General features: G+C 36.6%; 2 protein-coding genes across 3 annotated transcripts; one reads left to right on the top strand and one right to left on the bottom strand.

Annotated features, from left to right (window-relative positions):
* Nucleotides 1-4,143: 4,143 nt before the first annotated feature.
* On the bottom strand, nucleotides 4,144-15,575 carry LOC119785071 (dihydrolipoyllysine-residue succinyltransferase component of 2-oxoglutarate dehydrogenase complex, mitochondrial-like). 2 transcript variants are annotated; one of them, XM_038287470.1, is made up of 16 exons: nucleotides 15,383-15,575; nucleotides 10,891-10,924; nucleotides 10,343-10,385; nucleotides 10,055-10,119; nucleotides 9,891-9,965; nucleotides 9,752-9,807; nucleotides 9,572-9,680; nucleotides 7,973-8,038; nucleotides 7,871-7,933; nucleotides 7,698-7,765; nucleotides 7,508-7,605; nucleotides 7,280-7,410; nucleotides 5,219-5,292; nucleotides 5,015-5,098; nucleotides 4,773-4,940; nucleotides 4,144-4,681 (listed from the first exon to the last, which is right to left on the bottom strand). In XM_038287470.1, the coding sequence occupies exons 1-16, from the start codon at nucleotides 15,443-15,445 to the stop codon at nucleotides 4,547-4,549; spliced, it is 1,332 nt and encodes a 443-aa protein (XP_038143398.1). In that variant the 5' UTR covers nucleotides 15,446-15,575; the 3' UTR covers nucleotides 4,144-4,546. The 2 variants fall into 2 exon arrangements, with proteins under 2 accessions (XP_038143398.1, XP_038143397.1); XM_038287469.1 differs by having other exon boundaries at nucleotides 4,145-4,681; nucleotides 7,871-8,038; nucleotides 15,383-15,574.
* A 1,052-nt stretch (nucleotides 15,576-16,627) lies between these two features.
* Nucleotides 16,628-25,885, top strand: LOC119785098 (prospero homeobox protein 1-like). Its single transcript, XM_038287511.1, has 7 exons — nucleotides 16,628-16,698; nucleotides 16,768-16,795; nucleotides 16,905-17,059; nucleotides 17,152-17,967; nucleotides 18,113-18,214; nucleotides 18,496-18,690; nucleotides 25,186-25,885. Exons 2-7 carry the CDS (start codon nucleotides 16,777-16,779, stop codon nucleotides 25,351-25,353), a joined length of 1,455 nt encoding a protein of 484 aa, XP_038143439.1. The 5' UTR covers nucleotides 16,628-16,698; nucleotides 16,768-16,776; the 3' UTR covers nucleotides 25,354-25,885.
* The last annotated feature ends 1,362 nt before the right edge of the window (nucleotides 25,886-27,247 follow it).

The raw sequence follows: 27,247 nt of genomic DNA, 5'->3' as shown, positions 1-27,247 counted from the left end.
TGTCTCAAGGTGTGATATCCAATCGGTTTCTGTCAGGTGGCTCCAGTGGCAACAAGGAGACAATGACATAAGTGTATCTGTTCTTTGTGGCATGTGTAAATAGATTTATTTCCAACAAATGTGAGTACACATTTGTTGGAAAACATTTAACAGATTAACAGTTGAGATTTTCACACTCAAATCTAAAATTCATTTTGGGGCTACTAATAATTTCATTATTTTTTATTTATTAATTCCTATAAAATCAACCAATTCATTGACTCACTCAGGGTACAAAAATACACATATTCAGCTAAATATATACGTGTTCGCAAGAATCCTTTATTGTACCTTATTTAAGAGCTTGGTGATATTTTGTTAGTAATAAAGTCCTGAAAACTACTGTGAAAATAAGTTTTATATTAGCTTACTTTGACATTTGGGCCATTTGGTCAAGATGACAACATATATAATTGGAAGCATCAAGGTTAGGATTCTACACTAAAGAGCACAATGTCAGTTATTAAGAATGGTGGTGGTAGTATTATGCTGTGGGACTGTCTTTTATTTTTAGTCTGGAATCTTGCTGCACATTTTTCTCATATTAACCATAAAGATTTTGATCATCTTCAGTTATTTTTTTATTTTTATTTTTTTTAAATCAATACTCTTCACTAGAACATAGGAGCTCACTTCACTCTTGTTTCCATTGGTTAACACTGCATCGTTTAAAAATTAATTTTCAAAACTTGCTGTTAAACTTTCAGGTCAAATATCTTCCAATATACTTCAAAGGTCCTCTAAATAGAATTGAAAGGGATCGCTCTTTTCAGACTGTTGCATCTCGACTGTGGAGCGAGAGCCTCCTATTTTTATAATGTCTTCAGATATTTGACATTTAAACATCACATAAAGAAATTCGGATCCATGCTTTTCTTTAATATTTGTTTTTATGTTTATTCCCCACCTTTGTGAAGCACTTATTTCTTTTTATCTATTATTCAGTCAGTGACATACAAAGTAGTTCAGAACCTTTAGAAAAGGTAATTAAATAAAAAATTATGAAAACACAGAAGCTCTTTTCACCCTCTTAGAAATTGTTGTCCTGTTTTAGCATGCAAATGTAAATATATTCTGATTAAAGGTATATGAATTGTATTCCTGCCTGTTTCATTAGCGTATCAAACTCTGACACCAGACTAGCCCCACATCATTATACTACCACTAATATCCTTGACATGTACATGGTGGTGGTAGTATCATGCTGTGGGGCTGGTCTACTGGTACCGTCAGAATTCAAATCCAACACTACTTTACCACTCAAACATGTGGTAGCAGAAAACTAGCCCCATAGTATGATACTACCACCACTATGCTTAACAGGTGGTGATGGTAACTGTGTTTATACAACCAGGACAATCTGTCAGGCATGATGGTGGAAGTATTATGCTATGGGTCAAGTCTTCTGCTACCACCATGTTTGTGAGATAAAGTAGTGCTGGATTTAAATGATGAGGGTGTAAATAGACAAGCCCCCACAGCATGAAACTACCATCACAATGGTCAGGTCCAGAATTTTAGTGGTAGTATAATGATGTGGGGATAGTGTGTTTACAAAGGGCTGCAAAAAGACCTTCTTATGTGAATCAGCAGTTTATGAGCGTCGTTTAGTTTTATGTAAGCAGCTAAGCAAGTCAATTTTTATTCAGCAAAAAAAAAGTAGGAACAGAAGTAAATAATGATCAAAATCAAAATACTTATTTTTTTTTTATAACTTGTGAAAACATTTAGCTGAATGCCTTTATTAGCACCTGTATAGATAAATCCACAATAGTTTAAAACGTTCCCACCTAGTTTGCGCTTTTTTGCACCTATGTTGCAGTTTTCAGTATATTTGCACAGAGGTGAGCAGGTAGTTTGCTACTTATTGTTGTTAGCATCATAAATGACATAGTTTCTTGTTTCCCGTTTTATTATAAGGATTGCTTGGTAATAGTGACTACATCCATGAAGATGACCTTATCAGAAATATCCTGATGTCTAATGTTAAATGAGAGGCTTTTTAAAACACAAATAACGAATACTTTTCCTTAAACATTTTGAAATGGTTCTTCAAACAGCAAAATAAGACATAAAAAAACTTTAAATTACAGAAATCACAAACAGTTCTTATAAAACAGAATTGCTATAATTAGTCTATTTAAAAGAGAAGCAAAACAGAATAATTTAGGTAAATTATCTCTCTGATGTGGCCTAATGAAAACAAACACCTTGCTGCCAATTTCTGATGGGCCATCTTTCATCTGAATGGACACAAAGACTTGAAACCCACGTCTTATTGAACTGTCTGATTGTAAATTCACAGATTTGGCCAAATTTCCAAGACAAACACAAAAAACCTGCCAGCAAACCCTTCAGATATCTATGCACCCCCTGGCGCAGGCTGCCAATTAGCATGATCTCTAAAGCGCTAATGGAATCTTGAGCTGTCATAAAAGTAAATAATTAAATTAGAGGGGCTCTCCTGTCATTGTTTGCTGTATTCGGACCCATTAGAACCTCCAGTATTCTCATGGTAATTAAATGTTGCTGAGGTTTATTTGTCTTGTAATGAATTCTGTGTTTTCTCTCCAAACAGAGTTGTTCAGACATTTGTGTAGGTTCTGGCAGAGAAACAAAGACGTACATTAGGAGCTATTGTCACCCCCCCTTCCTGCGATTATAAAAGTAAACATGAAACCCTGAAGAGGCATCATCCACAGCTGCACACACTTGAGCTTGTGTTTGTGAAGTGGGAGAATAGGCCTCAAGACTTCGTCAGAGATGATCCCATTATTCGAAGCATCTCAAGAGTCGAGGGGAGCCTCGCAGGTCGATGGGGCTTTGAAGACCCAATGTTTGGTTCACAGGAGTGGGACAGGTTTGGCACAAGATAAAATGGCTCAGCAAAGATTGACAAGGAGACCTGTGCTTTCATTTTTGCTGACATATTACTTCCAAGTCCTTAAAAAAAACATAAATGTCCAACTATGATTCTTTCTGTTAATAGTAATCATGAGGAATCTAAACTGAAAAGGGAATCTAATCTAATCTAACCTTAAAGTCGTAGGGAAGTCATATTTAAATATTAAATCATTCTGGCTTAAACATGTATATAAATGCACTCTTTATTAGACCATATTGTCCCAAAAGTTATAAAATTTCTATAAAAAAAACCCCTGTCTTAAAATCTGTGGGTTTTTTTTCGTTATTTTATGCAGGCCAGTTAATTGTACATCAGCTTGTACACCTAAATTCGGCCAATCATATATCAACGGTCATCTGTCAATCTAATTTTTTCGGTCATAGCATCTTATGTCGCGGCTAATATACGCAACGGTTGAAAGAAGAAATAGGAATAATTTATTTTACCATTGAGTTCCTTCCCACTGTTCACGGGGATGGATGTCTGTGTCTTCGGCAGCTGTAGAGCTAACAGAACTGGCAGCGTTGCAAGGCAAGGGCTCAAACATGTACGGCTGTAAGCCTTCTACACCAAACCAAGATTCTGCCGCCCTGGCGTCCTCTTCCATAGCAACTTCGTCCCTACTTTCCTCCTCTAAAAAAAAATGTATGACAGAGTAGACTCATCCACGACCTCCGACACAAAACTCTCCTCCTCTTGCATGTTTCCGCTGTCCATAGCTTTCCTTGACAGTGTTGTTTCTAAGTCACTAATTTAGTGCTAATTGGTCCCAATGGAATTTCCCATTGGGAACTGACTAGTGCTAAGTTACTGGTTAGCAAGATGCTTCTGACAAACCGGCCACAACTAAACTTGCTTGCGAACCTTCTGCCATAACAATCCAACCCCCTTGATAAACGACCATTATAATTCACTTGTGTAAAGTCGGGCACCACTCGGGAGAGTTCGGAACTACAACCGTTGGAACAGCCGCTTCCCTACGACTTTAAAACTCTGCACCAATCAGAGCATCAACCATCAGATGCATTGATATGATTAATAATCAAATGTTACAAGATAAATATATAAATTGGATTTGTTTAATAGGAACTCTTGCTAATGACTGAGACACCAAGGATTTGTTTACATCACTTTTTATTATTAATGGTAGTTTTGATCATTTTGCTGTTTTAATTAGGACATTTCGTAAAAAATGTTTCCAGTTAGACTCCAAGTTGCTTCAATAAAAATTCCGTTTAATTAAAAGCCTTTAACATAAGCTCTGGTAGTGGCAGCATCAGATTGGAAGGGTCACTTTATTAGACGTTTTATACAACATTTTAATTGATTTGGGACTTTAAAAAATGAAACATCAAGTATTATAAAGATTACCAAACACTGGAAGGTAATTTATTTGGATCTGTAACAATTAAAGCTTTGGGTTCTTCTAAAAAAAATAAAAAGTATGGTGTTCTCGATTCAGATCTAGATCCATTTGGGGGTTGGGAATGTTTCACCTTCACCTGACTTTACTCATGCAACTTTGGAGGATAATTTGTCTTTCTGCGGCATTCATTTAGTGTAGTCAAACTATTTTGAAGGATTAATGAGATGTGTGGAGCATCACATGTCCAGGAACAGCAGCCGGGGATCTTCTACCACTTCTTTGATCTTACGCAAGAACTTGACCGCTTCCCTGCCGTCGATGAGCCGGTGGTCGTAGGTCAGCGCCACATACATCATGGGTCGGACTTCAACCTGCAAAAACAGACCGTTTTGTTCATTATATCCTCATATAATACAATGTTCTTCTAACAGGTAGATCCTTTTGTTAAGATACAAAGCCAACCTTTCCATCGACGGCCACTGGTCGGTCGAAGATGCCATGCATGCCAAGAATGGCCGACTGCGGGGGGTTAATGATTGGGGTGCCAAACAGGGAGCCGAACACGCCACCATTGCTAATAGTAAATGTTCCTCCATCCATATCTTCAACAGATAGCTCATTTTTACGAGCCTGATGAAAAACAAGAAAAATACTTCTCAGAATTCTGCAGTAAGAAAATAAAAATGTCTGCAGGTGGCGTTTACCTTTTCTCCCAACAAATTTATGGCTTTCTCAATCCCAGCAAAATTCATAGCTTCAACGTTACGTAGCACTGGTACCACAAGACCCTACCAGGTGAAAGGCATGAAGAAGTAAAACTACATCAGATTTGTAGGAAGTCAAAGTCATCAAGACTTTAGCAGCAGTAGTAACAATCATTATACACTTTTAATTAGTGAAAGCCATACCTTTGGAGTTGCCACGGCAATGCTAATGTCAACATAATCTCTATAGATGATCTCTTTGCTTGTATCGTCAATGACTGGAGGAAAAAATATAATAGAGTTTGACTCAAAGATAGATGCTCGATCCAACATAGGTCAGCTTCTATGGAGAATCTGGGCCTGTGATGAAACTAGAATGTTAAAAACAAACCCCATGTTCCACCGTATGCAGAGATACTTGCTGCAATGTGTTGCAAAAGTATTCAGACCCTTTCAACTATTTTATGTTTCATTAGTTAATCCTAAAATGTCAGTTTGGGATTCTTTGTGGTAACTGAAGTGAAAAGAAAACGTTTTTTAGAAAACAAAAAAGGGGGAGAAAAGGAAAAGTCAGCCTCCTTTACTCTGATATCCTTAAATAAAATCCAGGATCCAAAAACAGGATTCTTGAACAAACCACATAAATAGTCTTGTCATAAAAATTTGGAAGTTTATAACAGTTGCTTGGGGAATAAAACAATAATCCAAAGGTCTGGAGTACCATTCAAGCTTTGATTGTAAAAATGGAAAACAGCATTGAACAACAAGACATGTAACCGTGCACAGAAATGTAAAAATCCCATGGAAAAAGGTACTCTGGTTCTATGAGATTAAAATCATACTTTTTTGGCCTATAAGCAATATTTTGCTAAAAAAAATAACCGCAACTGGAGTGAAACATTGTGTTTGTACTGGATTATTTTCTCCACCACAGACAGGAACGCTGGTCAGAGATAACAGGAAAGTGAGGGCCAGCTACACTATATTGCCAAAAGTATTTGCTCACCTGCCTTGACTCACATATGAGCTTAAGTGACATCCCGTTCCTAATCCATAGGGTTCAATATGACGTCGGTCCACCCTTTACAGCTAGAACACCTTCAACTCTTCTGGGAAGGCTGTCCACAAGGTTTAGGAGTGTGTTTATGGGAATTTTTGACCATTCTTCCAGAAGCGCATTTGTGAGGTCGCACACTGATGTTGGACGAGAAGGCCTGGCTCTCAGTCTCCGCTCTAATTCATCCCAAAGGTGTTCTATCGGGTTGAGGTCAGGACTCTGTGCAGGCCAGTCAAGTTCATCCACACCAGACTCTGTCATCCATGTCTTTATGGACCTTGCTTTGTGCACTGGTGCACAGTCATGTTGGAAGAGGAAGGGGCCAGCTCCAAACTGTTCCCACAAAGTTGGGAGCATGGAATTGTCCAAAATGTCTTGGTATGCTGAAGCATTCAGAGTTCCTTTCACTGGAACTAAGGGGCCAAGCCCAGCTCCTGAAAAACAACCCCACACCATAATCCCCCCTCCACCAAACTTTACACTTGGCACAATGCAGTCAGACAAGTACCGTTCTCCTGGCAACCGCCAAACCCAGACCCGTCCATCAGATTGCCAGATGGAGAAGCGCGATTCGTCACTCCAGAGAATGCGTCTCCACTGCTCTAGAGTCCAGTGGCGGCGTGCTTTACACCACCGCATCCGACGCTTTGCATTGCACTTGGTGATGTATGGCTTGGATGCAGCTGCTCGACCATGGAAACCCATTCCATGAAGCTCTCTGCGCACTGTTCTTGAGCTAATCTGAAGGCCACATGAAGTTTGGAGGTCTGTAGTGATTGACTCTGCAGAAAGTTGGCGACCTCTTCGCACTATGCGCGTCAGCATCCGCTGACCCCGCTCCGTCAGTTTACGTGGCCTACCACTTCGTGGCTGAGTTGCTGTCGTTCCCAAACACTTCCATTTTCTTATAATACAGCTGACAGTTGACTGTGGAATATTTAGGAGCGAGGAAATTTCACGACTGGATTTGTTGCACAGGTGGCATCCTATCACAGTTCCACGCTGGAATTCACTGAGCTCCTGAGAGCGACCCATTCTTTCACAAATGTTTGTAAAAACAGTCTGCATGCCTAGGTGCTTGAATTTATACACCTGTGGCCATGGAAGTGATTGGAACACCTGATTCCAATAATTTGGATGGGTGAGCAAATACTTTTGGCAATATAGTGTATATGACACAGTTTGGAGCTCTGCTTGTGTTCACTTACCAGCGTTGACAGCAGGTTGATCCATCAGAGCATGCGAAGCCGCCTTAGCAAAAGCCGACATGAAACCCAGTTTGACGTTGTGCTTCTGTAAGAAAGCCTCCTTATAGAGCTTCCTCATTTCCTTGATATTACTAGAAAACATGGCAGACATGACAGCAGATCAGGGAAGATGGAATCAGAAGTGAAGCTTGCAGTCCAAGATGTTTCCAGTGGTTTTCCTTAACTCACCTCATGTCTACTTCGTTGAAGGTGGTCAGCATGGCGCAGGTGTTCTGAGCTTCCTTGAGCCTTTGAGCAATTCTTAGCCTCATACGGCTCATTCTTTCCTGAACACATGAAACAAACCTGCAGTCTGTATTCCTTTAAATTTGGTGTAAATGCCTAGAAAGAAACAAATGTTCCCTCAGCTTTTCTTTACCCTGCTTTCCCCTCGGATTCCCGCTGCTGGAGGTGCTGGAGCTACATGAACGGGTTCGACAACAGCAGCTACACCAAGAAGTGAGGGGAAATAGTAGAAAACAACAAATTAGACCATAGAAAAAAAAAAAACTTTTCTATTTTATTAATAACTGATGGTGTTGAGATACATACCAGGTGGGGCTGAATCAGGCTGTGGTGGAGGTTGGAAGGAGGCAGCAGAGGTAGAGGGCTGAGATGGAGGTGGGGATGAGGCAGCAGAGGTAGAGGGCTGAGGTGGAGGTGGTGGATGAGCAACATCCTCTGTAGATGGGGAAGGAGCAGCATCGGCAGCTGGAGCAGCTAAGAAGTGAGATGTTAGCTGTATGAATGGTTTAATATTAATACAAACACACCATGCTTTACAATTATTGGCATTCCTGATAAAGATGTGCATAAATGCCTTAAAGCAAACAGTTGATATAAAGATTCCTTTACATTAGTATTTGTTCTCTCACAATAATATTTCCTTCCTCCTTCTTCACTATCCTCCTGACTATTCATAGTGGCAAGATATAAAATAGTTTATAGACAATGCCAAATATAAAGGCATCAGTTGAATTTATTCTGTAAAAATTGATGCAATGTTTTTTTTTAACCAGTAAAAACAAAATAAAATGATTTTTCTCAGTGGAACATTCTGCTGCATCAGTAAAACAGGAAGATTTTTGAAAACATATTATGAATATTTAACACGTTGTGTTAAAGATACTATAAAGACTTACTACATGTATGTCCTGCTATACTTCTTTATTGCCTTTATATTTTAGGCCACATTTTATTCAACTTTCCTACGTAAAAAAATAGTGAATTTAAATCTTTGAAATTGAAAAACAAAACATCAAATCATCTACTTTCAATTTCCTTCAAGATTAAAAAACCCATTAACAAAAAGTCCACCGCATTATGCTGCATAGTGAGTCTTGTATACCTATGGATCAAGTTTGTACCATTTATTGTCTTTTTAAGACAATTAAAGTAAAAATTTTTATAGCAACATTCATACTCTAAGTTAATCATGGGGATTTAGAGGGAAATAAAGGAACAAACGTAAATAGTGCTACTTAGACTAAGCATATAAAAGAGAACAAATACAAATTGATTATTTATTCATAATTCATTTAGGCCCAAGGACATTAAGTGCATTATATACCAGAAATAAGACACTCTTTATAAGAGTGTGCCACTTTCTATTCAGTCAGGGTGCTTTTAGTGATATTTTGCTTGAGCTAAAGCTGCAAGATTAATGTTATTCAGTTTTTGCAACAATCATGGTCATATAGGCAACAAACAAACCTGCTGATAAAAAAAAAAAAAAGGAGACATCAATTTCAACCTGTTCGCACAAAATGTATTTCATTTTGACGGTATTTATAGTAGCAGTATAAAGTCTGTAAAGGGACTTAGGTTTCTGATAAGGTCTGTATCTTATTTAGTCTGGTTGATTCCTAATCACTAACACTGTGGTTTGGGGACCCCAAAAAAAATATCTCTGTATTATCTGCATTTAGACTGAAAAACATGCATAATTTACTTATTTATTTTATAGTCTTTCAGTTGATATTAATGGCTGTTTTTATGTGTTAAAATAAACATTTAAAGTTGAATATAATATGTGTGTAAAGTATATTTAAATGATTATATTCTAAACTAGGAAAAACATATAGGCACTGATAAAAATGGGCAGAAAATTAAGCACTAAGGAACTCCAAATGTTGTATATGTATAGGAAAATCTAAATTTCTAAATATAAAGATTTTATATAAAAAAAAAAAACTAATTAGCATGGTTAATGTTGTAAAACCTTAGACAATACTTTTGTCAAAATGATCAAACCTGTTTTCCGTAGTTTGAACAGCGGAGTTCCGGTTTCCACCCTTCCTCCATCGGGGACCAGCAGCTCCTCGATCACACCGGCTACAGGCGTAGGGACTTGAATTGATGTCTGGAAGAGGAAGGATGTGTTTTCACAGGAAAACCAACAACAAAAACTGAGTTGAATTTTCCATATCAAACCTTGTCAGTCTCGACTTCACACACCACTTCATCCTGTGCTACCAAGTCACCCACAGCTTAAAATAAAAGAAATTAAAAACTGCTTAGTATGCAAAACAGAAAGCTTAACAATATCTCCTTAGAGTTGATAAATACTAACCTTTCTCCCACCTTACATCACCCTCTGTGATTGACTCAGCAAATGGAGGAGTGTTGATTGTCACCAATTCGTCTCCTATAAGAAAAAGTCCAAAAATATATACGAGTTACCATTAGAGACACGAGGAGAGTTCCTTTAAAATGATTATAGAGAATTCTACATACTGTAAGCAGCAGATGTCCTGAAATATCTGCAATGGTATGAACTGGATGGGACCAACAAGAAGGCTCTATGGAAAAAAAAGCATATACAATTGAATAAATTAAAATACTTTTAAACAAGGGCAACTATTTGATCTATCAACTTTCTATTAAATGTCATTAAAGTGATAACATATGTTTAATGTCTGATGTTTTCTTTTATTTTTTGGTAACTCATTAAATGATTAATGTTAAGAAAAATGCTGAAACAAAAAAAAACAAACAAACAAAACAAGTGATCAGAGAACTTACGGCTGGGATTTCCTGTAAACAGTCTGGCTGCAGAGCGATCGACCTTTGAGCAAATAAAGGTTAGATGAGTTAATTTAAAAGCTTGAATCCATGCGAAGAAAAATAATTATTTTTTATCAATAATTTTTGGTCCAGAATGAGACAAATGGTTATGCAGCAGAGGAAGCAACATAAATTGAATACATTAAATCACATAATATAAAAATAAAGTTTATATACACTGCAAAAACAATCTAGAAATAAGTAAAAATGTCTTAAATTAAGTATATTTACCCATAATTTGAGTAGGTAAATGAGATAGTTTGCCAATGGAACGAGTATTTTCACTCTTAAAATAAGATAATTAGATAATATACACTTGCAATAAGACAATCCAATTGTGTTTTCTTATTTTAAGTGTAAATTGTCTTGTTTCATTGGCAAAATGTCTCTTTCACCTCCTCAATTCAAGAACAAATGCACTTATTTTAAGAAAAAATGACTTATCTAGATTTAGATTTTTTTGCAGTGTAGTTGCGGTTTTCAAATCCAGTCAAAGAAAACCTTACCTGATAAATTCGGCAGAATTCTCAAATTATAAACCTTTAAAGCAAAACAAGGGGATTAGATTGATTTACCTCCATAGCTAAAATGTTTCTCTGAATAAAAGGCAGCTTTAAATAAATTTCCTTGCAGGAATGAATTTAGAATAGAATAAAATAGAATAGAAAATCCCTTTAAATTAATTATTTAAAAAAAATGGTAACACAAATATGGACCTTAGGACAGTGTATAAGAATAACATACTAGTGAAGAGTTAAAAGATAAATAATAAAAACTGTACTGTAAAGTCTTTCAATGATATAAATAATGTGCACCTGGAGAATAAATAAACAATATACAGCTATGGACATTTTTACAATAACTGATATTTGAAAATAGCAGCAAAATTTATTGTGTCTCATTAAAATAAAATCCAGAGATTCTCATCCTGTTTAGCAGCCTAAAAAAATAAAAAACTTAGCTATGAATTAAGGGCAGATATTTCTCTAATGATTAGGCCTTTTAAATGAAACTGAAAAAAGTATCTTTTGCAAGCAGATGGATGATAGAAAACAGATGGATGAAAATTTTATCAATAAAGCTAAGACTTTCTAACAGTTATGCTAATCAATACTTGGAAAATGAATTGAATAAAAATGATTTTCCAAACCCTGTTTAATAAATGATTTTTATTGGAGCTTAATTAGAGGGAGCCACATTTTGCTGCTGTTGTTTCAAAAGAAGTTGTAAGATTTTTGTTTACCTTCCATCATTAACATACTGTGAATTACACTACCACTGCTTTAAACTATTTAAATATTAGTTTTAAATGTAGAAAAAGGCAGATTGCTAATGACCTGACTTACATGGCATGTTCTTTTCTTTCCATTTTGAAGTTTGGTTTATCATATTTACACCCCAAGAAAACCAGTGACTGAAATATTATTATAAATTTTGGATTTTAAAGATAAAGGTTTCATTTTTTTAAAACACAGGCCTGTGGATTAATAACTTTTCTTAAACATGCTTTTAAAACTCTTTTTTTCTTTTGAATGAAAATAATACAAATACAAAAAGTCAATTCATTTTGAACCACAGAAATAGTAAGATGGATTTCTATAGAACCTATTTCTAGTTTTTTCTTACATCTTTATGGTTGGGTGCTGATATTTTTGAAAGATATCATGAAAGGTCATTTTCTCAAATTTTTTTAAGCCACTGAAATGTGTTAATTAAAAATGTATGTATTTAACATTTATATAATGTGCAGATAATTTTTGGATTCCCACCTGCCTACTTTTTAAATTGATCTTAAATCCATTATGTGTATATTACAGTGTATTTAACAAGGGGACGTTCCATTAAAATGCCAGTTAAATAACTATTTAACTATGAGTTCCCAGATGGTTCTTGGTATGTTTCAGGAAGCAGCCAATGAATCTATTACCTCGATCTTTGTGAATCAAAACACACATTATTTTTTATGAACGCGATAAAGAATCCTTTTCCTTTCTAGACAGTAAAACACTTAGAGCTTCCACAGCTGGTTAAACCGCTTCATTTTCCGGTGTGGAGGAAACAGACTGCTGTTGGCTTTGAACCATGTATGACTCATATATGTGTGTGTTTTCTGGGCAGGGCCCTCCTCCAAAGCGTTGTTATGTTGTTGTTTTTTTTCCCCTACTAACCTGATGTTTGTCTAGTAAAGCCGCTCATGCTAAAACCTATTGATGTGGGATGTCTGGGGAAGGTGGAGATGGTAAAAGTGCAACCAAACATAGTTCTTTGGTTCATGTGTAGACATGCAGCTATCAGGTTACACCACTTTTAGTGAGTTTTAAAAAGAGCTACGAAGCTATGGAGTTCTTGTTTTAGGGATTTTAGAGCAGGTTTTAATCTTGAATTATTAATGCTTTCCAAATCCAATCATCTGGTTATATTATAAGTATGAGAATACATGACTTTAGGCTGATTTATACTTCGAAACCAGGAACACAACTTATGAAGTTTGACCAGCTAAAAGAGTCAAGTGCGATAGAAGGATGGGACCCTTTTTCCACTTGGATCCACGCTCTTTTTCGCTGTCATGTCCCTCTGTTGTTGGAATAATCAAGAGACCCACAGCGTATAGCGCAGACCAAGCTTCAATATTGAGCATAAATCAAAAATGTCTGCATCAAGCTCACTGCGACACATTGCTGCAGGAGTATAACCAGCCCTTTAGTGTGCAACCATAGTTTGAAGATGTTTTACACCCAAATGAAAACACTAAAATGCCTTTTGGCATGTTGTTCTGTGACCATACAGACTGCAGCCATGAACAACCTTTGAGTATATATTTTTTTATAGATATCAGAGCACTCTTTCCCATTTGCTCCATTTCAAATGGTTGGTTTTCAGACACATGGTCTCTGTAGTTTCAGATATAAGATTCAGGTTCAGGAAATGAAGGTTGTCCCTCCTTCTTTTCCATCCAAGAAGTGCTACTTTTGCCAGTAGTAGTCCCACCATTACTACTGCTGGCAGCAAAGAGCCCCACAGAATGATGGTCCCACCACTATGTCTAGGGCTAAAAGTTGCACCTTGACTTATTTCTGCTTATTTTGGGATGAGTGGGAGATGGACTAAATTATGGTCCATTACTCGTTCTGCTAAAAAGCTTATATTAGATATCAAGCTGCTTTCACTGGCATTTCAAAGTAATTACTGTCTTAAGTCTGATCCATCGGGACGTCCCAGTACAACTTTTTCTAATACTCATACAACGCAGCTTTGAGTATGGCTGATACCAATATCGACCAGAGACAAATATCAGCATGAAACACACATCCTTTTGTTACTTATTTTGAAGTGTGGAATGATAGAAAAGGCCTGATCAGGTTATATTTCTCCAACAGAGAACAACAACCAGCAACATCACGGTATGAAAAAAAGCTGACCTATTATCTATTCACCAAAGAGTTGCATAAACTTTAAACAAAAGCGGATAGAAGCCAAGTGTGTCTGTGAGCTTTCTAATATCAGAGATTTTAAAGGAAATCTGATCAGAGACGTAGTAAGAATTTTTTTTTACAAGGGTGGCCAGGCAATAACCAATGTACACTGAGGGGCAGCTGAAAATTAATCGGCACAACATCCATATTTTCTAAATAAAGAAAAACTATACTTTCCTTCAACCTTTGCTGACAAATAGTGGCATAAATATTGAAAAATCTGTGATTTCTAGATGAAAAGCATAGTGGATACAATTCTTTGAGGTTTGATTTATGGGGCGAACATCTTTTCGATCATTCCATCATTACTTACCTACTTTTATCAATTATAATTCTGCATAAAATTGATATTTACAAGTACTAACATCTACATAAATTATTTAATAAGAGACACATCATTTTCTCTTTACCTCATATAACACAACATCTAGTTCTGAAAAGAGCGTGAATTCTGTACTTATCATTAATGTTAGTATATTAATGTGCATAATTAACCACAGTGTTTTGTTGTCAAGTAATTGTAAATATATGACCAATTAAAAAATATATATATATATATATAAATATTCCACCATCTGTATTAGAGGGAAAAGTGTTTTCATGGGGGCCCAGAAAAGCATGAAAGAGATTCAAATATATTAAGAGAGCTGCATGAAGTGAAATTTCTTTTCAATTCGGTTCAATAAAAATTCTATTTCTTATGAGGTCAATATACATTTATAATTTAGGGATTTTACATATTTTTGACTTAATTTAAGTTAAAACTACAGTTTTCTATAAAATTTTAATTAGAACTCAAGAAAAACTGTTAAATTCATCTGTAAGAATTAGAGCATTTATTAAAAAACAATTAGCAGATGAAAACTGGGATCCTATCTCAGTACCACTGAAGCTATCACCTTATTTGTTTTTGAATGAAAAATGAAAAGGACTTATCAGTAACCATGTCTGTTCCAGCCCAGATCATTATTAGAATTTCTTTTAAGTATTATGTCTTCAGTACAGGGGCCATAACGGGGGCCAGGACATGATCAACAGGGGCACTGGCCCCCGTTGGCCCCTGTCAAGAACCGCCCATGTATCAGATCATATATCAATATCTGATTAGGACAAATCTAATATAATAATATGTATGCATTTTTAATGTTGTTTATTTCTTTATTTTCTATCAGCAATATAACTGCTTTTTTTCCCATTATATATTTTTAGAACATATTATTCCATTAACCTCTTGCTTAAACCTGGTACTGACTGCTTGCATGATTTTATGTTTTCCATCCCAGTTCATTGCTTCGTGCTAATTCTGACTGTATGTGCAGCGCTCCACAATAAAATAAATAAATTTCTTAGTTTTTCTATGATCCAGATTGCTCGGTATGATTTACTGTTAAAGTGAAGAACACTGTTAAGTAAATAACCTTTCTTTCTGTCAAGTTTAAAGTAACTTTAAGCTCTGATTATCTTGTTTCTGCTGATGGCCACTCAGCAGTTTGTTCGGTTCGCTGTCCGTCTCCTCCCTACTTACCTGGTTCGCCGCAGACAGGGACCGACCCAGCGTGCGGTAAACACACGGAGACCGTGACAGCATCTCGATAGCAGGGGAAGATCTTTTTATTATTACCCTGTTTATGGAAGCCGGGTTAAACAGCGATAAGGAAGTGAGCTGGTTCTCCAGAACGGTGGCACTCCCACTGGGAGGAACCAGCGCAACTGGCCGAGGGGCGGGTCTGCTGCACCGAGCGGGCGAAGCAGGAGTTGATATTAATCACACCCCACCACAGCTGGAACCAACTTTTTATTCAGAGATCTTTAGGTGTAGTTGTAGAACTCTTGTGTAGTTGGTAGCAATTATTACTGCATGTAACCATTACAGAAAAATCCTCCAATCCTTGATCTGTCAGAACGTGAATAAAACATCTTGTTGGAATGATACCAAATGGTTTTATTTGTATGTCAGGGGTCTTCAATGCTTATTAGTCCAGGTTTCCCAGACTGAAGGAAATATGAAGCAAAGGCCCCCTTGTCATGTCTGATCTGGGGGGTCAAAGTTTAAATTTCATCTTTGTTCTTAGGAAGATGATAAAACCTGTTAAAGGACTAAACAACTAAATAATTCAAGGATAACTGCAGTTAACAGGTCTTAATGCAAATACTTGGAACATTTGAAAAGATAACTATAACATTTTTTCCTAGTTTAAGCAACATTGTAGATGTTACTTTACATGAATGTATTAACGATCAAACAAGGTAAATCTTAAATTTAGAACCCCCAGTTCACAGACATCTGATGTAGGTCATAAAATTAAATGGGGGTGGAGAATTGACCTCCGCATAATTAGCCCATGCTCTAACTTTTTTTGCAGCTTTTTAATAAAAAACATAATCACATGACATAAAAGATTTTTCCTCTGTGGATCACAACAGCTCCTCAGGGAATCTTCTTCTGCTTGCATGCATGAATATAAATGATTAATTACAGGAAAACCGCATTAATACAGAGATTACTTTTTTTTAATATAAATTATCTCACCTCTGGAGGTTGTTTTTGATAAATCTTTAGGAGTTTCCTTGTGTTTCAAAATTAGTAATTGCTTTGTGCTCAATTACAGACTCCTAAAAAAATGATATATACCGAAGATGCTACTAATCATTTAAACCAAGATGTTTTTCCTTTTTTTTAATATTGGTTTAATGTATGACAGGAAAGGGTGGGAGGGGTTGAGGCATTAAACCACACCTCCTAACCCTGAAGGGCTCTCAGCAGGTTCACTGCAAATAAATAAGCACTCCTTCCTCCTGAAAGCTAGACAACCTTCTGTGGTCTCTAACCGCACTTCTCAGGTAAGATATTATTAATTTGCGCAGATCAAACACTTAAGAATCATCTAATTGTATTTCTCACTTTTTAAGCTTTCAAGCATGAGTCTTTGGAGCAAAGGTATGTATTCCTCCAGAGACATTTGCTTAGATGACTGTGCTGTCGAGCATCTCCACCTCAATTATTCTGAGCCACCATCAACAAATCTAGGTCTTTTTTACAAGGACAGCAAGAGCATTAAAGGGCCGATTCACAGGACTGAAAATGCTCCAGGTTTGCCCTGTTCCAGCCCGCTGGAGTTTGATCTTTCCGGAGGGAGAACAAGATCTCCATCTTCTTACGGTCATCAAGCGAAGCGTGCCAGAGTTGAAAACATCATCAAAGGTATAACCTGCATAGACATGACGCAGAATCTGAATGAGGAGACTGATTGTACGCAGGAGGAGGAAGGGGTTGATGTGTTGGCTTTCCATCAGAAACGCATGGAAACAAGAGGAGGTGAAAGCCTGAGAGAAAGCCATCAGCCCCTCGGAGAGTTCAGGAGGAGTTTCATTCCCATCTGCAGGAATGAGAAGATTCCCAGATGGAGTGTTTCCTCGGAAGCATCCACAGATGAGGGATTTTCTAAATCCTTCAGCGAATCTAAAAGCAGTCAAGATATAAGAGATGAAGAATGGAAGAAGGGGAAGTCTGATGTCAACTCCAAACCGGGTCGGGTGAAGCTGATGGCAGATGTTTTAAAGTACGAGCTGACCCGAGCTGTGAGCAACAGCGTAGACTCCATTTTCAAAAGCATGGCGCTTATACAAAGCCCAACTGAGATGGAGAGTTTAGGCTCTGCTTCCCAGACAGCAGTGTGCATGGAGAGTAAATTACGATGTGGGACTGAAGAGGTTAAGCTCCATGACATGCAAACGGAAGCTCTGTCACTGGTGGTCCAAAAGCCGGAACCAGAACAGCCCAAAAACTTTACACTTCAATCGACATCAGCAGCTCCTCTTATCCCCAAACCTCCCTTCTGTGTCAGCCGGCAGCCTGAGCCATCAGTGCCACACAACAGCACAGATCATCAACGCCATGCTTTTAGATGTTTGCAGGAGGGATGTGCTGAAGGGGAACCAAGATTGGAGACGTACTGGAATTCAGTTAAAGTAAAATCTAAGGTTAACTCCAGATCTGTGAGAAGCCCTCTCGCCATGCCGGTGGATCAAGTGGTTCTGGAAACCCTGCATCTTCCTAATGTGAAGTTAGAACCAGACAGCTTGGAGAAAAATAATCTGTACATGTCTAACGTATCCTTCAGAAGCAATGGAGTCATTCAGATCTTTCACGGTTATCTTGATAGCTTCCATTTATAAATGCTCCGTATGATTTTATAGTCAGCCATAACTTTTTGCTTAATTTGTGGATTTCTTCCTTAACACTGCTGTATTTCAGGAGTGTCTAACAACAAACCACCTGAAAAAAGCAAAGCTGATGTTCTTCTACACTCGCTATCCAAGCTCAGTGGTGCTGAGAATGTGCTTCCATGATGTGCAGGTAAGAAAGGCTTGAGAATCTACCTCAACGATATTTAAAATACTAAAAAAATAGACTGAAAAAAAATCTTCTGTATTTACTAGGTTTGTCTTCAGGGAACCTTTCAAGTCTAACACTGTAATCTTTACTAATATCATTTGCATAAAACTCTGGATAAGAAAACAGACACAACCCATCACAGTTTATACATTTAATCCTTTATTTAACAACTGATATGTACAACAAACATGTTCCAATTTTGTTTTACCAGCTTCCTTACCTAGACTGTGTGTCATCCACAGTTCACGCGCTGCATCACCTCCCAGCTCATTAAGTGGTTCAGCAACTTCCGAGAGTATTACTACATCCAGATGGAGAAGTTTGCCCGGAGCGCTCTCCTCCAGGGGGCGACGGACGTGAGGGATCTGACTGTAGGCAGAGAATCAGAACTTTTCAGAGCTCTCAACATGCATTACAACAAAGCCAACGACTTCCAGGTGAGAAAGATCTATGACCTTCTAAGCTTAGAGGAACTGATAGCTCTCAAAATAAAGACAATTCTAATAGTGTTAATAAAAGGTGAGCTTCTGTTTATACTGACTCAATAATTTTTACTAAATTCATTTTAACTTTCCCCTTAATTTCCTATTAGTTGTATCATGTTATCAGTTACTGCATCTGGACTTTTGTAGTGTTTGGCCTCAATGCTTAAAGATTTAATATTAAGCCTTAAATATCATGCTTGATATCATGTCTTAGGAAACTTGTGAATCCATAGTTTTTAGATTTTTTTCTTCTTTTGGTCTTTTAAAATGTTTTTCTTATATATTTTGCCTTTTATTTTTACATGTTAAAAATAAAAATAATTCAATTAATAAAAAAAAAAAAAAACTGAGGAAAGTAACCTGTTAAACATTTTTAAATGCTGAGTTTATTTTTTGGAGTAAAATATAAAACGTAGAAGCACTGTAACAAAAAAAAAAAAAAAAAAAAAAGCAGAAATCTGTGTATGTATAAACTATATAAGTATATATATAAGTATTTTTATTTTTACAGTTATTGAAAGGATGAACCTATATTATATTGAAACATTCCATTTGATCCGTTAAAATATAACTTGACCAGGATAGCTTGTATTATTAGTATGGGTATTCATTCTTTCTACAGGATCATCACACAGTTCCAACACCTAAGAAAAAAAGTTGATACTATTGAAAATGTCTAGTTATGTTAGTTAATACATTACCATCTCAGAACTAAGATCAGTTAGCAGGATTAGTTTGTTAGACGGAGCTCATAATCTGCATATATTTTTAAGATACTTCCACAATAATAGATTTTTAACAATCATTGCAAATCAGCCTACAATAAAACGTGTAACAGCTGATTATAACCATAAAACATGTGCAGTTTTAATTAAGTTGCCTAAATACCTCCACATTGTTACTTATTTTCAATATCAGCCTAAACTATTAAACTGCTAGATGCCACCTTAAGGTTAATTTTTATTTTTCGTTGATCTGGGTCTAAGTAGAGTAAATCCTTTTCATATTATCCTGTATTTTTTAAGTCATCTATTTTCTTTTAGCCACAGTCGCATTTAAATTTCCCCACTATGGGACAAAAAAAAGCTAAATATAGAAAGCCTTACAAGGCGGGTGCTATATAGGTATAATAAAAAAAGTTTGACATTTTTTTTCCTTTCTGCATTATTTGTATCCCTTTAATAGTAGATTTAACAGGGCAAGTCTGTAAAAATGTGCAGGCAGGGTAGAGAGGGTAACGGGTCGGACGAGCTTCCATTTAAAACAGGAAATACAGAACATTTTTAAATAAGTAAAATGTTTAACTTTATCAAGTCAGATAATTAAATTGTTACTGAAGACCAATATCTGAGCTTATCTCTCCATACAGTCTCTAAAGAAATGTTCTAAAGATTGTAGTTTGTGTACAGTAGGAGTTCTTGTCACTTTATACATGGCATAGCAATAAGCTGGGTGAGCCCCTTCTTCTGCAAACCGCTTTACAGCCTAAGAAAACAAACTAAAAATAGTCAACTGAAATTATTGCTTTATATAAACGAAATGTACACATTTCCATTTGAATTTCTTAAACAAATTATTATAAAATCTGTTTTAAAGACTGTACAGTGAAGAATAGTTTATGCCCGATTAAACATTTTAGATATTTAACTACCGGTATAAGTGATCAAATGCAGTCATTAGAGACAAATCTGGTAATCAGGCTAGAATCTATAGAGGTACGGCCATATTTCCTTATATTGCAAAGCATGAGGGCAATGCCCAGTCTCTACTGGAAGGAAATAAAGGTAAAAATGTGTTTGGGATTACTATTTGGAAAATGTATGGTCTTGTTTTCAGAAGAACAGCAATCAAGTTTTTCCTGATAGGTCAGCTTCTCAGTCTGTATGAAAACCAACCGTGTCAGTCGATATTGTAAATTGTGTTGAACCATGGCTGATCACAGTGGTTTGATTCTGCCTTATTGGCTACAACATTATTCCGGGCCATGATTATTTTATTAACCCACAACTATTCTTTTAAGAGCACTTGTTTTTCCAGTAGTCTCAATAGTATTATTATTTCGATATCCGGTCTTAGAATTTTTCATCAAAGAAGAAATTTAGCCTCTGCTATTTCCACCAAGCAGCTTGGTGAAAATAGTTTCACAGTTGAAGCAATCATTAGAAAATGGAAGACATGACTGTCAATCTCCCTGGGACTGGGGCTCCAATCAAAATCTCATCTCGTGGGGTCTCAATGATCCAAAGAAAGGTGAGAAATCAACACAGAACTACACTGGAGGAGCTGGTCAATGACCTGGAAAGAGCTGGAACCACGGTTTCAAAGGTTATTGTTGCTAATAAACTAAGACATCAAGGTTTCAAATCATGCACGGCACTGAAGGTTCCCCTGCTTAAAGTCGTAGGGAAACAGCTGTTCCAATCGTTGCAGTTCCAAATTCTCACGAGTGGTGCATTACTTTACATAAGAAACAAAGTGAATGTAATTGGTCGTTTATCAAGAGGGCGGAGTTGTTGTGGCGAAAGGTTCACAAGCAAGTTTGATTGTGGCCAGTGGCTCTGAAGCATCTTGCTAACCAGTTAGCAACTTAGTGCTAACAGGTTCCCAATGGGAAATTCCATTTGGACCAAGTAGCACTAAACTGCTGACTTAGAAACGACACTGTCAAGGAACGCTATGAACAGCGGAAACATGCAAGAGCACAACAGTTTTGTGTCAGAAGTCATGGATGAGTCTCCTCCGTCATGCATTCTTTATTTAGAAGAGGAAAGTGGGGACGAAGACGTTTTAGAAGAGGACGCCAGAAGCTTCTTTGGTGTACAAGGCTGACAGCCGTACATGCTTGAGCCCTTGCCTCGCAACGCTGCCAGTTCTGTTAGCTCTACGCCTGCTGAAGACACAGATGTCCATCCCTGTGAACACTGGGACGTAAACTCAATGATAAAGTAAATGATTCTTATTTCTTATTTCACAAGTTGCGTATATTAGCTGCAACATATGAATTAAGATGCTATGAACATTGATATATGATTGGGTGACAAGCTGACATATAACTAACTGGCCTGTATAAGATAACAAAACCCCCCACACACAGATTTTAAGAAAGGATTTTTCTTTTTTTTTTAAATAGAAATTTTCTACATTTTGGGACAATATCGTCAGATAAAGAGTACATTTATATACATGTTTAAGCCAGAATGATTTGACATTTAAATATGATTTCCCTTCGACTTTAAACCAGTACATGTCAAGGCCCGTCTTAAGTTTGCCAGTGACCATTTGGATGATCCAGAGGAGTCACGGGACAAAGTCATGTGGTCAGATCAGACCAAAATTGAATGCTTTGGTCATAATTCCAATAACCTTGTTTTGCAGAATAATGGAGTACCATCCCAACAACACCGTCCCTAACTGTGAAGCATGGGGGTGGTAGCATCATGCTTTGGGGGTGTTTTTTCTGCACTAGGGGTCATGTATTGTGAGATTTTGGGGAACAACCTCCTTCCCTCAGTTAGAGCATTATTGATGGGGCGAGGCTGGGTCATCCAACATGACAATGACCGAAGCACCGCCAGTGTAAGCAAGGAGTGGCTCTGGAAGAAGCGTATCAAGGTTCTCAGACGGCCTAGCCAGTCTCCAGAACTAAAACCAATAGAGAATCTTTGGAGGGAGCTCAAACTCAGTGTTTTTGTCGGCAGCAGCCCTGAAACCTAACTGATCTAGAGAAGATATGTGTGGGGGAGGTGGCCAAAATCCCTTCTGCAGTGTGTGCAAACCAGGTGAAAAACTAAAGAAAAAGGTTGACTTCTGTAATTGCAAACAAAGGCTACTGTACCAATTAAAATTAATTTTCTCAGGTGTTCAAATACTTATTTGCAGCTGTATCATACAATAAAAATAGGTAAAATATCATACATTGTGTTTTCTGGATTTTTTTTTTTTTAAGATTACGTCTCTCACAGTGGACATATACCTACGATAACAATTTTAGACCCCTCCATGATTTCCAAGTACGAGAACTTGCTAAATAGCAGGGTTACTTAAAAAAAAAAAATCTTATTTACTTAATAATAAATTATTACTTATTTTCATCAAAATATATATATTTATATATATAAAAATTACAGATACCCTTACCCAACCCCTATGTCTTTGACAATTTTGCATGAAGCAAATTAGTAGACGCACGTCTCAAATGTTAACAGACACTGAACAAATCCAAAATGAAATTTGTTTATAATCTTTAGAGGGAAAACAGCAATAATTAGGAGTATGGTGGGAATAAACAATTACTTGATACACCACAGATTTGGCAATTTTTCAAGTCTGAAAGAATAGTGAGGTTTTTAAATTTCAGCATGTGCTGAAATGCCCTGGGTTGGCACAGTTCAACTGTGAAAGACATAGAAAATCCAGAAAAAAATTAATAAAATTATTTTTATTGCATTCAATATGTGATCAGCCACCAATCAACAACAATTCTTGGACACAGACATGTTGGGTCTTTAAATGGCTTACTGTTCTCTAATCATGTATGAACTGCACCTTTAGAAGACACTCTCACTCGACTATAACTCCGCCACCCAAACCAAGACGCAAGATCAAAGATATGTCTAAGGTTATGAGGGACAACACTGCAGAACAGTACAAGGCTAAATGGATACCAGAAAAACAACTTAGAGCACATATTAAAAAATGGAAGAAACTCAAGATAAATATCAGTCTCTGTAAGTCTGGGTCTCCATACAAGATCTCACCTATCGGACCATGAATGATTATGAGAAAGGTGACAGATAAGCCATTATTAAATGGGAGGACCTGGTCCATTAAGTCAAAAGCAATTGGAAAAATAGTCTGAAAAGCTACCATTGGTAACAGACCAGCTCAAACCAGCATGTGCAGGCTCCTAAAATGTCCCTATTAGTGTGTTCCATTTATACTCTTCTAGACTTCTTGGTAGGCTGGGGTAAAATATTCAGAATGATTTCAGCATTCAGCATCAATGCAACCCTAATTAACAATAGTTAAACTTAACTGCTCTTAATTATCAGCTTTTGTTTTTTGCAGCATTTAGTTAGTCTCGCATGAACAACCTTTTAGTGTTTATAAGAGGATATTTTAAAGATTGTTTATAGGTCCAAATGGTCATGTTGAGCAATGTTCTTCCCATGGTTATAGCTGTAAAAGTGGCTGTAGGGGCCTTTTATGAAGATTAGTGAATGTAATATAGATATCAGCAATTATGCCAGGACAGGATGAATGCATCTTAACGCGGGATGGATGGAGCAATGAATGACTAGATCTTAGGCAACAATCTCCTTCCCTCAGTAAAAGCACTGACCATAGGCCATGGTTAGGTATTCCAGGATGGCAATGACTTAAAATAGTCAGGTCCAGGAGTGCTCTAGTCAATCTTCAGGTCTGACCCAAATAGTACATTTTTAAGATGACACCTTCAGGAAATCCAACAAAAACATATGAACATACAAGTGAAATATTTTTTTGGAGTCTGTGCAAAACTTGTTTAGAAAAATAAGAGGAAAACAAATTGGTACAGAAAGAAAGGTTTCTGTACCAATTATTAGGTTCTTTTTTTAAGCTTTGTGAATAATTAATTCCATTAAATAAAATTGACAACTTAAATACTGTACAATGTGACTGTCGGTTTATTTTTATTCAATAATTTTTTTATTGAATCTGTCATGACATGGGAAAACGCCAAAAACATAGCAATTGTGCATCAGTATTTACTTTCCTCACTGTACATTGATGTAAAAGGGCTGCATTGCTAAGAAGCCATTTATGATAAAAATAAGAATTAAATTTATAAAAAAGCCACACAAAAAATCTCACAACTGAATGCTCAGCTGTGGGGAATATGCTGAGTTTTTCATGTCTGCATGATCAAAGGACTGCAACGGTTACAAATTTACATGCACGTAATTTGAAACAAACTATCAAACGAAAACTTCACAAAAAAAAAATAAAAAATGCTACCAAAGATTTTAACAACACGACCAGCTCAGCTGTGCCCATTATAACAATAACACTTATTCTTTATAATTTGAGATGTAGTCTATAGGTTTTTCATATAAATGTGCCCTCCATTAAACAGATCAAATCTTCACATGTACAGAAAATGACAACTATTGTTAGGCCTGATGTTTACTGAAATTAACAGGGAATTTACGAGGAGTCAAGAAATTCTACATTTTTTCAATTCAGTGTGGCAATTTTTTAAATCTATAGGCGCATTTTGAAAACAGCATAGCGTAAGCCATTGTGTTCAGATCTTAGATTTTTTTCTATGCATCATTGCTTCACTGTGTCTTGTTACTTACCTTGATGTATACTAGTATAGTGGAATTAAGAGCACTATGGTGATTTTGTCTTTTAAAGTCACCAACTGAGCACGCAAATTGTAACAATTCTCAAATGCATTCTCAGGTTCCCGACAGATTCCTTAAAGTGGCTGAGATTACACTAAGAGAGTTTTATATTGCCATTTCAATGGGCAGAGACCGTGATCCGTCCTGGAAGAAGACTATCTACAAAGTGATCTGCAAACTGGACAGTGAAGTTCCACCTGAATTTAAAAGTCAAAATTTTGGATGAAACCGTGAGAAGACATTTTTTGTTACGACATGGACTGACTGTGATTTATGTCATGATGACCATACAATGTGTGTTAGGCAATTGAAATGTAAGAACACTTATAGTCAGTGGAGTAGTAATGTTTAAGTATGTATCTTTTACTTTTTAATACTCAACAAAAGTAAATTGTTTTAAATATTTAGAGTATTAAAAGGAAATATGTAATCTACTTGAAAGTGTGTGTGAACTTCTAAGTCCTGTTACATGAAAACATACACGCCTGTAAAGCCTATTTTCTAAATGAATACAAAACTGAGTCCACACCAAAGAGCAAAAATATTTAATATTTTACAGAACATTGTAATTACATTTTATTCAGTTGAATAAAAAGGTGTAAAAAAAAAAAAAAGAATCTACTGAACCAGTAGATAAGATGTTAAACAATGTGAGATCCATTAAATTTTCATTCGATACTTACAAATCTGTTCATCGCTTTTGATTTCTTCTGGTAGTCCCAAGGAAAAATGTGTCTTCAAGATGAGGTGTTTTTGCCCATTGGTCATCTTTTGGTCATCTTTGATTTGAATTCAGAGAATCCAGGAAGAACAATAATATTCCAGATAAAAAAATCCAGATTGCAAAAATTAAACCCTGGTTTTCCTTAATTCTTCAAAGAGCTTAAATGCTTAAAAAAAAAAAAAAAAAATCAGCGATTTTAAAGGTTTTTTGCTTGTTCCATCTGGATGTTTGTCATAATTGATCATTTCATATCATAAAAGTCATTTGAATTTTTGTCAAAAATGATGAAAGCAAACACAAAATCCAGTTTTTAAAATTAAGCTTTTAAGCATTTGGGATAACTTAAGTCTTTTACATGGTTGTAGACGGATTTTGTCCAAGTCATATTTGCAGAATTGTATTAGCCACATTAAAGGCTATTCATGCATTCACGCCCTTCTGTGCAGCGTGCATGCAGACAGAATTCCCGCACCGCATATTTAGGAAACCGGCAAAGGTTCGCAAATGTAAACATGAAGTGACGTCCTGTAAATAAGCCAATAAGAACAACCAATATCAACAGATTGTTGAAAAACAGTTGAACTCAAACTTTTTTCTGTCGCTAATGGATGGTATTAAGTTTTAAACAACCGTGTTTTCTGGTTCTTCAAGTAGCGCTGTGTTTCCAGTAGGAGTTGTTGCCCGCTTGCCATGTTTTTCTGAACAGATCTTTTCTTAGGTGCACAAGTATGGAAATTCTGCCTGCACAGAGGTCAAGCTGAAAACGACGCAAGTTGGCTGCACAGATCTTCTTGACTTGTCAAGCACAAACCCAGCTTTAAAGCATTTATTCTCTTATAAGCTTTGGATCTGATGTTCGCACGTTTCATTCCTTGTCACATTAAGGGTGGTAACCTCTGGAAAGTATGAACTGCCTGTGATTGGCTACTTTTCAGGAAATTAGACCTTTTAAGACTGTACTATTTTCTTTATGGTTGTGGCTAGTAATGTTAGCATAGCATCTTCAGGCTAATAGCTTTTCTCCTCAAGAAAAAAAAATGCGTAAGTGGTAAATAAATGACATTCAACACAGTCGAGAATATGTTCTGACAGCAGTACCCCTTAAAATATAGAATCATATATAGGGATGCCGATGCCATTTTTTGGCCCTGATACTGATACCTGGCTGTGCAGCATTGGCCGATACCGATACCATCTGTTTGAAATTGTTGTTGTGTGTATAAAGAACTGCATACTACTAGGATGTAAAATAATTGCCATCATGGCTTTGTCAAGCTGCTGCCTACATTTGTGAAGCAGAAAAAGACTAATGCAAGTGTTAACTTTTATTGAGGAAAGTATGGCTTAAATGATCACAAGTCTATAATTATACATAGACATTTACAATCAGTTTGCA

Source organism: Cyprinodon tularosa, unplaced genomic scaffold (genome assembly GCF_016077235.1).
Source record: "Cyprinodon tularosa strain WSP-4 unplaced genomic scaffold, ASM1607723v1 ctg24, whole genome shotgun sequence".
Taxonomy (NCBI): domain Eukaryota; kingdom Metazoa; phylum Chordata; class Actinopteri; order Cyprinodontiformes; family Cyprinodontidae; genus Cyprinodon; species Cyprinodon tularosa.
Note: the sequence above shows the minus strand (reverse complement) of the source record. Positions and strands in the feature narration are given on the sequence as shown.

Excerpts from the sequence above, each read along its gene's own strand:
- LOC119785071 (XM_038287469.1), bottom strand. The coding sequence starts at position 15,445 with ATGCTGTCACGGTCTCCGTGTGTTTACCGCACGCTGGGTCGGTCCCTG. Across the intron at positions 10,386-10,890 it reads AATTCTGCCGAATTTATCAG|GTCGATCGCTCTGCAGCCAG; the intron begins GTAAGGTTTTCT and ends ATTTGCTCAAAG. Across the intron at positions 5,293-7,279 it reads TCAACCTGCTGTCAACGCTG|TCATTGACGATACAAGCAAA; the intron begins GTAAGTGAACAC and ends TTTTTCCTCCAG.
- LOC119785098 (XM_038287511.1), top strand. Across the intron at positions 17,968-18,112 it reads ATAATCTGTACATGTCTAAC|GAGTGTCTAACAACAAACCA; the intron begins GTATCCTTCAGA and ends GCTGTATTTCAG. Across the intron at positions 18,215-18,495 it reads TGTGCTTCCATGATGTGCAG|TTCACGCGCTGCATCACCTC; the intron begins GTAAGAAAGGCT and ends TGTCATCCACAG.